This window comes from Stegastes partitus, unplaced genomic scaffold, assembly GCF_000690725.1.
Source record: "Stegastes partitus isolate 25-593 unplaced genomic scaffold, Stegastes_partitus-1.0.2 Scaffold540, whole genome shotgun sequence".
NCBI classification, from domain to species: domain Eukaryota; kingdom Metazoa; phylum Chordata; class Actinopteri; family Pomacentridae; genus Stegastes; species Stegastes partitus.
In genome coordinates, this window is record NW_007578271.1 from 72,553 (window position 1) to 88,332 (window position 15,780).

The 15,780-nt window shown below is 44.4% G+C and overlaps 2 protein-coding genes across 2 annotated transcripts in view; one reads left to right on the top strand and one right to left on the bottom strand.

The window, feature by feature from the left end:
- Positions 1-11,796, bottom strand: part of LOC103361892 (cyclic nucleotide-gated cation channel beta-1-like) — a 35,846-nt gene extending 24,050 nt beyond the window's left edge. The window contains exons 1-14 of the mRNA XM_008288104.1: positions 11,733-11,796; positions 5,434-5,569; positions 5,175-5,214; positions 5,043-5,094; positions 4,680-4,782; positions 3,641-3,660; positions 2,768-2,924; positions 2,570-2,594; positions 2,417-2,486; positions 1,940-2,052; positions 1,682-1,733; positions 560-589; positions 348-408; positions 235-262 (exon numbers count right to left, since the gene is read on the bottom strand). Coding sequence (XP_008286326.1) covers positions 235-262; positions 348-408; positions 560-589; positions 1,682-1,733; positions 1,940-2,052; positions 2,417-2,486; positions 2,570-2,594; positions 2,768-2,924; positions 3,641-3,660; positions 4,680-4,782; positions 5,043-5,094; positions 5,175-5,214; positions 5,434-5,568 — 886 coding nt within the window. The 5' untranslated portion in view covers position 5,569; positions 11,733-11,796. The remainder of the gene's footprint in view (positions 1-234; positions 263-347; positions 409-559; positions 590-1,681; positions 1,734-1,939; positions 2,053-2,416; positions 2,487-2,569; positions 2,595-2,767; positions 2,925-3,640; positions 3,661-4,679; positions 4,783-5,042; positions 5,095-5,174; positions 5,215-5,433; positions 5,570-11,732) is intronic.
- Positions 11,797-12,942: 1,146 nt separating this feature from the next.
- The window catches only part of LOC103361870 (annexin A2-B-like), a 12,488-nt gene continuing 9,650 nt past the window's right edge, over positions 12,943-15,780 (top strand). The window contains exon 1 of the mRNA XM_008288077.1: positions 12,943-13,099. The gene's annotated coding sequence lies outside the window, so the exon portion shown is untranslated. The remainder of the gene's footprint in view (positions 13,100-15,780) is intronic.

Sequence of the window (15,780 nt, forward strand, 5' to 3'; positions counted from 1 at the left end):
TGGTGATCACAGCTTGATCCACTTTTGTTGCACTGAGTTTCTACTTCATGGGCTACATTTTCAACACTGTTCAATGTAGAAATAATGCAGTTGTTTGACATTTCAGTGATGCTGCAGCGCGGTGTGCTCAGTCCTGCTGGACGTTGTGGACCAACAGCTTGGTCTCATACGACCCTGATTGGAGCCCAACAGGTTCTGAGGTTCTACAGGGAGCTTTGTAAAGATTCTACTTACTCGTCTGCACGTCGTCACTTCCTGCGTCCTGCATGAGGTAAACAAATGTTGTCGTTACATGTTTTGTTTTCTTGAACTTGTAACTTGGATTGATTTGTTGGGTGGTGACTCACCGCCTTGGGGACGGGCTGAGGCAGCATGCGGCCGATCTCGTTGACGATCCAGCCCATCATACTGAACACAACACAATGTGTTAGACCAAAGCCAACATAACAGGCTCTCCTTGTACACGTCGACACCTCATTGTCAGGTTACAGAACAAAACACTTTCAGGAAATAAAATATTCGGCCACCTTTAAAAAACCCAGATTACAGCGTGACCTACTTGGGCGGCTGCTCTGCTTCTTTGGTCGACCTGAGAAGACAAAACAAAACGTGTTTCATTTTATTCAAGAAGAGAATTTCAGATTTAAACGCAGTAAACTATCAAATACCATAAATATCATTTACTGGAGTGAAACTATGAGAAAGCAGTTACTGAGATCGGCTAAGCTAGCTACCTTTAGCAGAAGTTTAGTTGCTTATTTTGGCAGAATCACCGAGTTTAAAACCAAATCTTCACTTTATTAACATGAGAACTAGGAGAAAATCAGTGACTAAATCTAGGTTTAGTTTTAGTCAGCCTCGTGGCTTTCTCTTAATATGGTCCTTTGAATTTAGCTGTGTGGTTAGCATCTTTCTACAACTGTAGACATATAGTTAGCCTTTTTCCGTGACATTAGCTGTGCAATTAGCCATTTTTGACGAGTTAGCCTCTTTCTGAGACATTAGTTGTGCAGTTAGCTGCCTTTGTGTGGTGTTAGCTGCATGGTTAGCATCTTTCTACAACTTCAGCAGTGTTGTTAGCATCTTTCCATTGCTTTAGCTGTGTAGTTAGCCACTTTTCTGTGACTTAAACTGTACAGCTAGCATCGTTTATAGGACTTTAGCTGTGGACTTAATTTCTTTCTATGACTAGCTGTGCAGTTAGCCTCTTTTCTGTGACATTAGCTGTATAGCTAGCATTGTTGTATGACTGTAGTTGTGTTGCTAACGGTTAGCTGTACAGTATCACGATGCTAGCTCTGTAGGATATCGGTTTTTAGCAAACAATGCAAATATAAAGGACAGCTGGATAAACTTGACTGTATCGGCTCTCATACATCCACATGTTTCTGTCGACAGGTGTGTCAGAGGAAACATCCACAGATGAGAGAAGAGAGAACGTCCACACTGAGCTTTAATCAATCATGAACTTTTAGAACTCCAGCGTTTCGGTCCTCAGAGACCTGATGTTCTCGCTTCTCCTACAATCTGATGAACTGATGTTCTGGTTGGTTGCAAAATATTTGATGTGGCAGCAGAAGACGTGAGAAAATCAGACCCCGGTTATAACTGGATCCTAATTAAATGGTGTTTTTCCTGAGTTTCACTGTCATGTTCAACACGACTCCAGGACTTGACTCACTTCTCTGTGTCTGTGTTTGGTTTGGAGGCTGCAGGAGCTGCTGGAGCTTCAGCTGTTCAAAAGGCAGGAGACAGAGAAGGTTAAAGGTCAGAGGTCATCAGAAGGTCACTGCACCTAGTTGTGAGTCCCATTAAGAAAACAATCGAGTCTTGGTTTCAGCGTTGCTCATTAATGAGCACCGTGCCGGTCAGACTGAAGGGTTAAAGCTCCACAGAGCCTTTAACGGTTAAACTAGCTGCTCAAAACCATGAGTTGAACCTTTAGCTGCAGCTGGAGCCTCGGTCTTCTCGTTTCCATCCATCTTTGCGCGGATGTGGATCTCTGGCTGAGGAACCACCTTCTCTATCCCATGTTTGATCCAGTCCATCATCCTGTGGCATCACAAACACTTTAACCAACATTTCACTGCTGCACAACACAAAATGCTAATTCTTAGCTCTGCCTCACAAACCCGGACATTTGGTGGACCAGTACTTTGCTGTTTACTTAAAAGAGATGTTTGTTGAGTTGCATAGAGCTCAGAACAAATAGAAACTAATTTCTGTGCCCTTTAATTTCTTGTAGAAAACTAAATGTAAGGAGCTGCTACTGTCTGATGAAGAAATACTGATGAACAGATTCTGGATTTTTGTACTTTTCTTATTTTCTGATTGGTCACTGATAGTTTTTGTTAATTTCTTGACATGTATGCACGATTTGATCAAATGTGATGTAATAGTAGATGTGTGTGCCCACCTGGGAGGGAAAGGCTTGCTGTCCTCCTTGTCTGACTCCACCTCCACCACCGCCATCGGAGGCTCTGCAGCTGAAACAGAAGAAACACTCGATGGACTGAGCTGCAGCCAAAGTCTGAAACGTGTCTGCAGCAACATTCAGAGCTGCTCTCACCTGGTGCAGCTGCTTTCTGACACACCTGAGGAGAAACGAACAGCTGGTCAGTAACAGCAGGTGAGATCACATGAGCAGCAGATGCTCTCAGAGCAGAAGAGAACAGTAACATCTGGGCTTCTACTTGGTGAGGAACATGGTGGGACTCAGCCATGACAACAACACTGTATTCTGTAGTAACACCAGGAGTGGCTGTACCTCGACCGGTGGCTCGGCTGCAGGCGGCGACTCTTTGGTCTCTTTGGTCTCTTTGGTGTCTTTGGTGTCTTTGGGCTCTTTGGGCTCTTTGGCCTTCAGATCAGGCTGAGGAACTACCTTCTCCAGACCCTGAGAGATCCAAGCCATCATCCCTTTCCTGTGGAGGAAACACAAATGTGTGTAATCAGTAGCTGCCAGGACGCGCTGTGGAGCCTCATGATGGGACAGCTCAGTATGTGGCATCCTGCCAGCGGAGGGGATTGCAAAGCAGCTCACTATTTGGCAAGTTGCCTGTTGATGTGTTTATACCACAGCTCACTATTTGGCACCATGCCTGTTAAAGCAGCTCCGTATCTGGCACCGTGTCTGTTGATGTTTGTAAAGCAGCTCAGCGTTTGGCCTCCTGCCTGCTGAGCAGTTTGTGCAGCAGCTCACTATATGGCACCTGTCCTGCTGGCAGTTTATAAGCAGCACATTATTTGGCACCCTGTCTGCTGGTGGGTTTTAAAGCAGCTCAATATCTGGCCTTCATGTTTACTCACTCGTCCTCAGGGCTGCTGTCGGGGGGGAACAGAGCAACATCAGAATCACGCTAACTCAGCGATTCCCAGCCGCTCAGTTCTTCACTCAAAGCAGATTTTCTTTCAACGTTACATAAAATTAAAACTCTGATTTATGACAGAAACAAAAACAAGAACAGGCTGTGACTCATTCTGCTGGGAACCGCTGATCCAACACATCTGTTTTCTGCAAGCTAACAAAGTTGTGTTGTTTGTGTCTCATGGTTCAAGAGTGTTGTACAGGTGTGTTTACAGGTGTGTTTACAGGTGTGTTTACAGGTGTGTTTACAGGTGTGTTTACAGGTGTGTTTACCTGGCAGGTGCAGGTTCCTCCTGTGAGCAGACATGATGAGGGAAACACAGGAAACGTTATCAGACAGCTGAACATGAAGAGACCTCAGGATCCAGAAGCAGCAGCTGCTCAGACGAGTGATGTTCATAATGAACCCTTAATTTGTTAATTTAAATTAATAATCTAACCAATTAAAGAATGTATTAACTGTTAAGGCAGAAAATGAAGTCCATCCATCATCTCTACACCTTCATCCTCACTATGGGGGCGGAGCCTATCCCAGCTGACTCAGGGTGAAGGCAGGTTCACCTGGACAGGTAACCAGTCTATCACAGGGCTACACTTAGAGACAGACAACCAAGCACACTCACATTCACACCTACGGACAATTTACAATCACCAATTAACCTCAGCATGTTTCTGGACTGTGGGAGGAAGCCGGAGAACCCGGAGAGAACCCACGCTGCACGGGGAGAACATGGAGACTCCACGCAGGAAGATCCCGGGTGTCCTCACCGGGACGCCAACCGGCGACCTTCTAGCTGTGAGGCGCTAACGGTGCTAACCACTGATCCACCTGCAGCCCAACGAAGGTCATAATCTCAGTAAACATACCATAGACCAGCTGCAGTACCTGGTTGTTCCACCAGGTGGAGCCTCTTCCTGTTTAGTCCTGTAGGGACCAGAGGAGGCGTCTACAGACTACAGCTCCTGGTGGCAGCAGAGAGCATTGTGGGAGTTTAGCAGCACCGGGACCATGACAGAGACTCTGAGGAGGTTCAGGACCTCCAACCAGAACACTGCTGCTGTTCTTAAACAGCCAAAACAACGGAGCTGCTCCGATGGAAAACGTGTCTGTAGCTGAGAGCAGCTCAGATCATAGACCAAGGACGTAAACTGTCCTTCATTCATTCAATAATTAACTGATTATTGATTGATAACGTTGTCACTATCAATCAGGAACGCTGTTTAAAACCTGCAGCTCTCGTCCTAATGTTCAGCTGCTGCAGCTGGATCCTGCTGCAGAACCTGATCCTGGGTCAGTACATCCGGTTCTTACTGTGGCTGTGGAGTTGGCTCGGCTCAGCTTCGGTGAGACGGCAGGTTGAGGCAAAGCGCCGCTGATCCACGTCAGGACGCCGGACTGGGAACCAGGCACCGGGCTGAGGACACAGAGTTCACCTTAAATAACGTTTTGGCTAATGTAGCGGCTACCGTTGTCCTGTTGGGCTACTGCAGATATTTAGGCTAACATGTGAAGGCTGATGTGGTAGCTAGCAGGATATTTATTCATTTAGGATGTTGTGTTATCAGGAATCAGGAATCAGGAATTAAAGGGAAACGACCAAACTTCAGCTTACAGATGTGATGACGTGGATATTATAGCTAACTCAGAGTTGTTAACGGTGTCGGGGTAACTCACCCGTTCCCCGGCGCTGCCTGGGCCTCCGGCTTTGGTTTGTCAGCTTTTGGAGCTGCTGGTGAAACAGTGAAGCATGTTTAGTGTGAAGACCAACAGAACCAGACAGAACCAGGTAACGTTCTCCGTTCTCACCTTCCACTTTACACTCATCCTGAAACGTCACCTTCTTCTCCTGTTTGAAACACAAGACGACGTCATCTCACATCTGACTTCATACATCACTTCACAGTTCATATTATTTAACACCTGTTTGCAATGTCGTTTCATATATACATATATTTATACATATATAAATCATATATATGTGTGTCTCCACCAGGCACTGTGGCAGTTGGTCTAAAAAACTTTACTCAAAATCTAGTAATGAAAGCCGAAAAGGGGCGTGGCTTACAACAACAGGAGGCGGAGCTGGAGCCGGGGCGGGGGCAGGGGGCGGGGCCTCTGGTTTCACCTCCTTCTGCTCGTCGACTTTTTTGGGAGGAGGCTCAGGAGGCTGGGGAACAACTTTGACCACCCAGCTCAACATCCTCCATGAACAACCAAACAAACAAACAGACACACAAACAAACAAACAGACACAAACAAACAAACAAACAAACAGATTAATGACCAAACAGCTGCAGCTGTTTAAACGTTCACATCTCTGTTCGTTATAAGCTGCTGGTGTTCCTGGGAGCTGCAGCTGTGTGATGAAGCTGATGGTTGGTGTTGATCAGCTCCTTGCTGTGCCGGTCAGCTCGCTGTGAGGTTAACTGGAGACGTTCTCATACTAACTGGACTTCTCTACAAGCTGCAGTGTAGTGATTTGTTTTAAATCTCAGCTCTGATTTACTGACAACTGTGTGAAATTCACTTCTCTGAGGAAAATGTCATTTCTTTGATTGTTGTTTTGCCGATTCCAGCGACACAAAGTTAAATATGAAATATTGTTCTGAGGCAGTTGTACATATTAAAGGTTCAGTCTGTCACGGGTCCAACACGTCTGAATATTTCACATTTTGAAAACATTTAAGAATAAACTCTGTGAGTTTATATCATTGTGGGCCAGAACTGTGAAGTCTTAAAGGTTTCTAATGTAAATAAGAAGTGATTTCAGAGTCCAGGACTAGTTGTAGCGTCTGACCGACCCGCCGTCCTTCCCGGTGTTTAGATCGTCTGGCTGAACGTCGGCTTCAATTACTGCTGACGGATCGTGACCCTAATTCTCTGCAGCTCAGAACAGCTGTGTCACTGCATCACACAGCCAGTTAAACTGGTCACCAGCATCACTCACACTTTCCACTAATCCCATTAACCAGTGAACCAGCTGGGAAGTCGTCCAGTTACTCATTCAGTTCTCCAGTCGGACAACCAGTCGGTATCCAGCTGGATAGATAATAATCAATAAAGCTGGCAAGTTAACTAGTTTTCATATCCAGATAGTACAGGTCAGTGGTTACTAAACAGATAAGTTAAGTTACATTTGTAAAAACAATCTGATTTCTCTGCTGTTGTTTTAGAGATGTCGTATAAATAGTTAACTTGACTTGGTCTAGTCATGAGTTAGTCAGCAAGTCAGACAGAGACAGAATCTGCTAGTTTAGCCGTAGTGTAGCTAACTAGTTCACCATGTAATGATCACCTGGTTAGTCCAGTAAACTGGTCGTACTGGCTGAACATCTGTGGTTGCAAATGTGCTGTAATTAACGGTGACTTGACTTAGTTTGGTAACTAGTTGGTTAGCAAGTCAGACAGTGACAGAATCTGCTAGTTTAGTCAGTCAGCCAGACAACTAGACAGTGATCAGGTAGTGGTTAATGATCGCCTGATTAGTTGACTGGGTAATTAGTTAGCAGGGGGGGCAGCTACAACATTCACCAGTTTAGTTGTTAAACAGGCAGTAACTTAGATTAGTTCAGAGGTTGGTGGTTACCTAGTTAGTCCGTAGTCAGGAAAGGAAAGCACTCTGGGCTGTTGTCTGTTTGAAAAGAGCTGTTTAAATGGATCCTTACTTGACTTAGTTCATCTGGTTTTGGGTTAGTTAGCAGGTTAAACAGTGACAGAAGTTTTCAGGTACTGCAGTTAACATTTCAATAATTAATGGTCACCTTGTTAGTCAATCGACTAATCGGCTAACTAGCAAGTCACACAGTTAGTCAGATAGAAACCTCTAAGATATGATATCAGAATTCAAACAGGTTCTTCTGGTTACCGGTCTGGGTGGTTAAAGGTCAGCAAGTCGCTCAAATTAGTTAACAAGTTAGTCAGAGGTTTAGTCAGAAAATCACAAGTTAGCTCGTTGGTGAATCACTGAGCTGCACCGTCTTTGGCTGGTTACCAGGTCAGCAAATCAACCGGCTTCTACTCAGATGGTTACTCTGCCGAGTCCTTTAACGGAGGATGAAGATGTGGTTTCTGTGGGTTAGGGTTAGCCGTGGTCCGGTCCGGTGTGGACCAGTCAGAGTTCTGGTTAGTAGCACTGCTGAGTCCACAAACAGGATCTGGACTCTGGTTGGTTTGAGGGTTTTACAGTCGATGACTCTTCAGACCATCGGTTCAGACAAACAGACCTTCTCCTTCATGAGGAAGAGAAGCAGACCGGACACGTCTACAGCAAACAGAAGCTGCCGGTCCAGAACATTCTGGTTTCAGCTCAAAGTATCAGAAGTTTTCCTATGACTCAAGTCACTCGTGGGGATTTCCTACAGAAGCTCTGATGTCGACAAACACCTTTAAAAAGTTCAACATATCAGGTGTCGTACTGATCCTGGTTCTGTTGGTCCATCTGAACCTGAACCTCCTTTAAAACTCGTCACCAGGATTTAGCTACAAACACAACTAGTTAATATTCATGCACCTGACACTAACAAACTGAACCAAACTAGTCAACTCCAGAACCAGAATCAGGTGCTCTGGTTGTCTGCAGGTGTCGGTGGTCTTGGTGTCGGTCTCTGGTCCTACCTGAGTGTTCAGTCGGGGTCCAGCAGCATCCCACAGATCTGCAGTGAAGGAGCCGTGAAGACCTGCAGGGATCTGGGAGGATTACCAGGGAGCTCTGCTAACAGGATTACCGAGGAAGTGAAGGGCAGAGCGGGACAAAGCGGGACGGACCAGACCTCAGATTACACCGACAGAAGCTGGAACATAAAGGGAACCTCTGCAGAACCAAACTTTAGTTCTCACTGAACAGAACCAGCATGACTGGTGGTGAAAACCTGATAAGACAGAACGATCTACAACCCATGTAGAGAAATGCTCTTTCTGCCAGAGTCAGATGAATATCAGCTTCACTTCTGTCCATCAGCTGCAGAGAAAAGTCCAGCAGGTGGTTCTGTTCAGGACAGATGGAGTTCTTTGAAAAGCTCCATATCAGTGTCTGTTTCTATGCAGACGACGCTGCAATCTGCTGCTCTGCTGGTCAAACTGACTCAGTGAAGAGGCCTCCTGCTTCTGCTGAGATGAAAACAGATGCAGCTTCACTCCTGCTGCATCAGATGTTGAACACGATGAAACCAAGATGATGCTCCTCTCAGCTGAACACACCCAACAAACCCAAACAGGGATCTTTGAAGGGCCACTTGGTTTTGATGTTCCACCAGCACGATGACCCTTTAAAGTTTTAGATCTTGATGAAGTGGGGATTTTATTGGATGCAGATGTTCTTCAGACCTAAATCTTCTCAAGATGTCGATAAACTCACCGGCTGTTTAAACCACATGTTGTGACCGTAGAAAAGATGGACGTAGACATCAAGAATTCTCAGTTTTCTGTGGAAGACTTTGACTTCAGGCCTTCGTCGTCGTGGTTTTATGGAACCCGACACGACGATCAAACAGCAGATCTGAGAACTCGATGTGGACAGAAACGTTTCCTCAAAACCCTAAAACCAGTCGAACTTCAGGCTTTTCTTCAGGACATAAAGACCTGGAACCGAGTGAACAAAACTCCGTAGATTTTCCACTTAAGGCTTGATTTCTCCTTTGCTGAGAGACTTCAGAGTGCTGCACAGAGTCCCTTAAAGTGAAACATCTAAGGCAGTACATTCACTGGACTGAAGGAGACTTTGTTTTATTCCACTGGTTTCACTGGGACTGTTGGCCGACACTCGTCTAGGATTCAGATTCCTGCTTCACAGAGTCGGTCTGTTGATCGTAAGAAGGTCGAAGAGACGACAAGAAAACCAAAGTGGTCAGAAAATATATTTAAAAAAAATAATTATTGCTGAAATAAAAAGAAGCAAGAATTTGATCCACAAATAACAGAAAACAGAAAACAGCTGAAGTTAGTGGAACCAGTCTGGACCTGTTGGTGTTCTACATTCATCTCCATGACGTCACCGTGTTGTGGTTCAGACCAGCAAGAACCTCAACCTGAACTACCTGAGAGAGCATTTTAAGGCCGTTTTTCATCTCACAGGAACATCCTAACAGTGGTTCTGAGTTCTGAGAAGCTGCTCCATGCCTCTGTACCTTCTGGACCGGTCTACTGTAGCTCCTACAATCAGGACGTCACAATAGTTCTCCTACAAACCTCCAGCTGAAGAACCCACATAAACACAACTGAATATAGTTGTGTTAAAGCTGGATCTGTTTCTGGCTGAGGATAACTCTGGTTCTGGTTCTGGTTCTGGTTCTGGTTCTCTTGTGCAGTGTTTGTCTGCAGCAGATTGCAGGTTAAAGCTGTTAACGATGCCCTAACGAGGATTAGCTGCTAACGAGGTTAATTCCAGCGTCAGCGAAACAGAGGATTGAAGCTCAGGTGCTGCAGCTGAACCATCCAGACCACAGAGAACAGCTCAGACCCGGTTCTGGTTCACTGGATCACCCTGAATGTCTGAATCCATCTGGGAAGATGGAGGAGATCAGACATTAAAGAGAACTTTGTGTCAGTCAGTCCTCCAGAACCTCCTCAGAACACCTGGTTCTGTATCTGCAGAACCTTCATCTACTGACCAGAGTTCTACCTTCAGACTGTGAATGTTCCAGAGGTCCAGGTCCTTGAAGTCCACAGAGGAGGGTCCAGATTGATCCCTTTAATGGACCTTTTCCATCATTTCTGAATTTCAAGCTTTTTTAAAAATTATTATTTTGATAAGGTTTGAGGTGTTTGGACCATTTGGTTCTAACTTTGGGAGGCTTCTGTCAGTACCCAAAGCTTTTGGTCATAACCTAAACAAACAGAACCAGGTCCAGTGTTCAGACTGAGACACCTGGATGGATGTAGAACTGATCTGGTGTCAGGTTCTAGCAGAACCCAGATGTGTTCTTCCTCCTAAATGTCATGTGTCTATCTGCTGGACTGATGAAGTTCTGAGGCTCAGAAATGATGGAAAAAGTCCATTAAAGTGATCAATCTGGACCCTCCTCTGTGGACTTCAAGGACCTGGACCTCTGGAACATTCACAGTCTGAAGGTAGAACTCTGGTCAGTAGATAAAGGTTCTGCAGAAACAGAACCGGCTGGTTCTAATGAGGTCAGGTGGAACTTTGATCCTCTCTTCATTACGTCTTCATCTTCCTCATACTCTCATGTGCTGGTGCTGCCCTCTGCTGGTCCATGTGTGAACTGCAGCACCAGCAGATGGACCTGAGCCAGTTCAGAGCGACAGGAAGGAAACACCTGAGATCCTCTTGTTTGTCTTCCTGAGTCTGTGGATCTTCTTATCAGACTCACACCTCTGAACTTTCTCCTTCCGACTTTAATCAGCCTCAGGGATTGTGTTACCGTGGAAACGCAGTGTTTTGCTGCGACAGCCTCAGAGTTCAGTTCGACCCTGAGAGGACGGTTTGAAGTCCGGCTCACATTCCTGTGGTTCCAGCGGCACCCTGCAGACCTGCAGCAGAGAGCCGACAGAAAGGAGGACCCAGGAGTCAGAAATCACAGAAACCTCAGTCTGATGATCACTTCACCGTTTTATCAAAGCCAATATCATCTTTTATTGCAGCCATCTCACAGAAAATAACTAAAACAAATACAGACCTGGGACAGCCACAGATTGGCTGTACTTGCTATGACATGACATTAGCTAGCAAGCTGAGACGTTATCTTGCTAATTACATTATCTTATTTAGCCCATCTACCACCACTTAGCTTTCATGGACGCTACCTGTGTGCTGATCATTTATAACAATCATGATTAATTGCTAGCTGTCTAGCTAACCAGTACTGCGGCAGCTGCTTAGCGTCCATTAGCTAGTCAGCTATAACATTAGCATCAACTGGCTAATTAGGTTCAAAACACAAGTTAACTCATTGAAAAAACTTCTTTAAAATAATGCATGTCTGTTTGGTAAGAATAAAGGTACAGCCAGCAGCTAGTTAGCTTAGCTTAAGGTAGAGGCTGGGAAGAGCAGGAAACAGCTAGCTAGCAACGTTCCACTTAAAAATAATTCAAAAGTCTGGTATATACGTAACTTATTTTCGTGTAAATTACATTTAAGTTTTTGTGTATTTTAAAGTTAAAAGATTCAGCTGTTTTGTAGCGCAGCAGCTAATCGTTAGCGCTGATGATTCAACCTGGACGGGTTCTGCTGATCTGAGCCGTGACTCATTAAGATGAATGAACTGTTCTTGCAGGATCCAGCGGAGCACGAAGCTCTCGGATCCACAAAAGAATTCTCATGAAACAGCAGCTGACTCATGAACAGTGATGCTTTGTTTGGAGATTCACCACCGCTCCCCCGCAGCGACATCACTTCCTGCCATGACTCACCTGAGGCTGGGTGTTCCTCGACCACCATTTATTGACCTGGGTGAGATCCATAAAACTGCTCCTCTGCAGCGCTCCACCCACCACGCCTGCATTATCACCACCCAGCAGATCAATATCAGGACAGTAAAACCGCTCAGAGTCTCTGTGGAGGTCAAACAGCGAATATCAGCTGCAGACGTGAAGCTGAACTTTTACCGTCTCTGGATCAGAACAGAAGGTCAGACAGCAGGACAGAGTTCAGCACCTTCAGCTCAGCACCGACGGTCCAGTTAACAGACCGACAAACTGTTCAAAGGACTCCATGTAGATACGACATTAATCAGGACATCGTCAGATGATCCAGACCTCAAAAGTAAAACAAGCAGATTATTTACTTGTGTTTACTGTTTAGTAACAGAGCATCATATTTTACAAGATCTAAATTGGTTTTGGACACAGAATCCTAATCTGTAAAATAACTGTACCTGATTAATTTAGTAGCAGTAAAAGCACAACATTTGTTAGCAGAGAGGCTAAAGCAGCTCCAGGGTGAACCTGTGAGCTCTGGGAGCACAAGAAGCCACTTTAAGGCAATCAGGCAGTTTTAAACTTGTACAGGTTCAGTCTGTGAACATTTTTATCGTCTACAGTTTGATTGATTCAGACTGAGGTCAGTGTTAAACCACTGCACCGTAAAAACTACAAATAAAACATCCATGTTTGTAGTTTTTACAACTGAATGCATCATGTGAACGTTAAAGATCATTTATGATAAATATGATTTACTATCAGGACAACAAGAAAAGCAGTTTAAGTCTCATTATATGTCAGTAAAGCTTTCATTGTGGCTGCTAACATCGAACCAGACGTGTTTCCTTCAGACCAAAACCCACATAAAACACAGAGGAACTGATCACATGGATATAAACTGTCTAAATATTGTGAAACCAGCCTTGTACCTTCATATTTGTACTGATGTTCTGTACAGACGTGTTATAAAGTTATTATGACTGTTTCTGAACCAGGACTCCTGCTGCTCGCTGTATTCAGCTTTAATCTGCATCCACTGCTTTATTCTCTCTCTGATGCATGAAGGGGTTAAAACTTTTGTTCTGCTTCACTCGGTTGCAAAAAATCTCCACTTCTAACTTTGATGGGCTCCTTCCAGGCAGCCAATGGGAGAGCGGCGCCTCCTGTGACCTCGGCGAGTCGATCCGAGCCTCGCTGAGGAATTTCTGCTCAGCCTGATGTGTAAAAGTTTGGTCCACTGAGTCATGCAGCCCTTCAGATAGCAGCGCGAGCCAGCCAGCTGCTATTTAAGCACCACACCCAGTCCTGTCCTGGACCAGAACGGAGCTGCTCGCTGCTGCTGCTGCTGCTGCCCGAAGGTAAGAACTCTGCAAAGACTCCACTGAGCTGAAACCACAGGACTGAACACTGAACCTCGACACAGCACGAGGCTTTTATTGGCTTTTATACTTTAACTGCAAGTTGAACATGCAGGACTCAGGCAGGAAGAAGAAGCAGACCAGCTTCTTCACTGAGCGCCGACTGAAGGCTTTTATTTTGAAGGCTGAATGATGAACAACTGAGTCAAACCGAAACTAAATTAATCAACAAAAGCATAATTAAAGTGTGGATCCACATCATTTGGGAAACATAAGCAGCGTTTACAACCTTAAACTAAAGCCTTGAATGAAACCCTTTAGAACAAGACTGTAGTTTTATTTGCAGAAAGTCGAATTAAACAAAACTCTGATTAATAACTTAACTTTTACACTTTTCATTGTGTTCACATGATCCCTGACGCGGTGCTCTAATTCTGTCTTTACACAGTTACATGTGTTAAATATATATATACATATATACATATATATATGTATATATATATTTAACATGTAACTGTGAAGTTTAATGGACATTAACCACCAAATCACATGAAGTTCACTGGAGTCAAAAAGTAAGCTACCGTTAGCACGAGGCTAGCTGCTTTAGCTACTGCTTTGTTTATTTATAAGGAATAAAATGAAAAGGAAAAATGTTGCCCCAACAAAATGGCACAGTGATAAATACGCCGTGTATATTCTACAAGAACTAGAAAACAGAGCGACACTTTAGTTGTTACATGCAAAATAGTTCAAGCTTGTGGTTAGCATTAGCTAAAGCTAATGAGGGACTTTTTCTTGTGTTCTGCTGAAAACACTGCGCTGACGTTCTAGTACTTTCGGGGAACAGTATTAGTTCCACACATAAATATGACAACAGCTGAGTCTTAACTCGTAATAAACAAAGTTCCAACAGATAAAGCTAACTAGCTTAGCAGAACGATGCTAACTACCATCTCTGCAGAATTTGGCTCTGGTGGAATTCATGTGATTTAGCTTCAAATCAAATATTAAAATGTACATTGCATTTTTAAAGATACGTTTATTGAGTTAACTTGATCAATCAAAACACAAAGGACATGTTTTATTAATTGTTATCTATTTATTATTACATTTTATTCATTTGTTTGCTCATGAATCAGCTGCTGTTAGATTGTCAGAGTTCAGTCGGAAAAGAGGTGTTAACGTCCCGTATTTTTTCTGTATGTAAATATTCAAGGAAAGCGTTTTATTATATCAAAGAATTAATGAATTTTCTGTCCTGAATGACAAACCAAAGAGTTTTTAACGACAGAAAAACTGTGAAAATGAGCAGATATTTTCCCTGGAGATGTTGTTTCAGCTGAAGTTCAGGCAGTTAACTTCTTATTATTAATCCATCTCAGCTCTGTTTAGAGGAAACGAGGTTTTACTGCAGATGTGTGGCCGGATCAGGACCTGGAGGCTGAACCGGCTGTTTGTTCTTCATCCTGTGATCAGATTAAACCTCTGAGCCGTGATTCCCTTTAACTGATCAGACGTGTGATCCCGACGCTGTTTGTCGCTGCTGTTGCTACGTGTTGAAATGTAAGAAGGTCGAAGGTGGAGAATCCCAGTAATGATTTAAGGCTTTACAGCAGGACGGTCTGATCTAATAAAGCTGCCGTTGCTCAACACACTCCACATTCCTGCAGCTGTTTGGTTTGTGAGTTATCCTCCTTATCAGCCGCCGCTCCTCGGACTCGCCCTGGTCAATAAATCAAACACACCTCGGACTGTTTACTGGACTCTGGAGCATCATTGTTCGTCTGTTTTTAGAGATCCGAGGAGGAAATCCAGCGTTTCTCTGCTGTTTGTTCCTTCTGATGAATCACCAGACGTCTCACTTTCGCTCAGAGGTTCTGTTTCCACTTTAGGATCCAACAGACTTTAACTCTGAAACCACCAGAACCCGTTCAGACGCTGAATCCTCTACAGCAGCAGTTCCTCTGTAGTCACAGCGTCTATGCAGTAAAACCTACAGAATCCCTCCTTCTATGTGTTCCAGTCATCTTCTGCTCCTTTAGCTCCGACAGGAGCTTCTGGAGCGTTTGTAGAACTTATTTTGGTGACGGGAGAGCCCGACCTGTGCAGCGAGGAGTTAGCCGACAAGCTAACAGGCCGTTCAGTCACATGGTGGGAATGTCTGATGACAGAAACCCTCCTGCAGCGCGGTGGCTTCATACGTCCACAACCGAATACTTCATAAAGTGGCTCCACATGTGGAGGAAACCTCCTCGTTTAATGATCCTGTTTAAGAGGCACAAATGCTTCATCCTCATTAAACCTGATCATCTCTCCAACGGCTGCAGTGAAAAGCATTTCCCTGCATCGACCACCAGGGGGCGCATTCCGAGTGTTTTACAGATTTATCAACGTGAAGCGAAACTGTGTGGAGACGACATGTTTTCTGGTGAAGCTGTTTGGGTTCAGTCGGAGCTGCGTTTCCTCCTGGTTTCATATTTGTTGTTGTTGTTGTTGTTGTTGTTGTTGTTTTTCTGCAAACAGACGGAAGCTGAAAGTCGCTGCAGAGCTGAAACAGAATCAGTCATTCAGGGAACTATTAGACACAAAACATCTCACACATGAAGCAGCTCGTTATTCTGTGGTTTTCTTATTTCTGTTGATTGATCGTGTTTGTTCAGATGCACATCCAGGTGAGACGT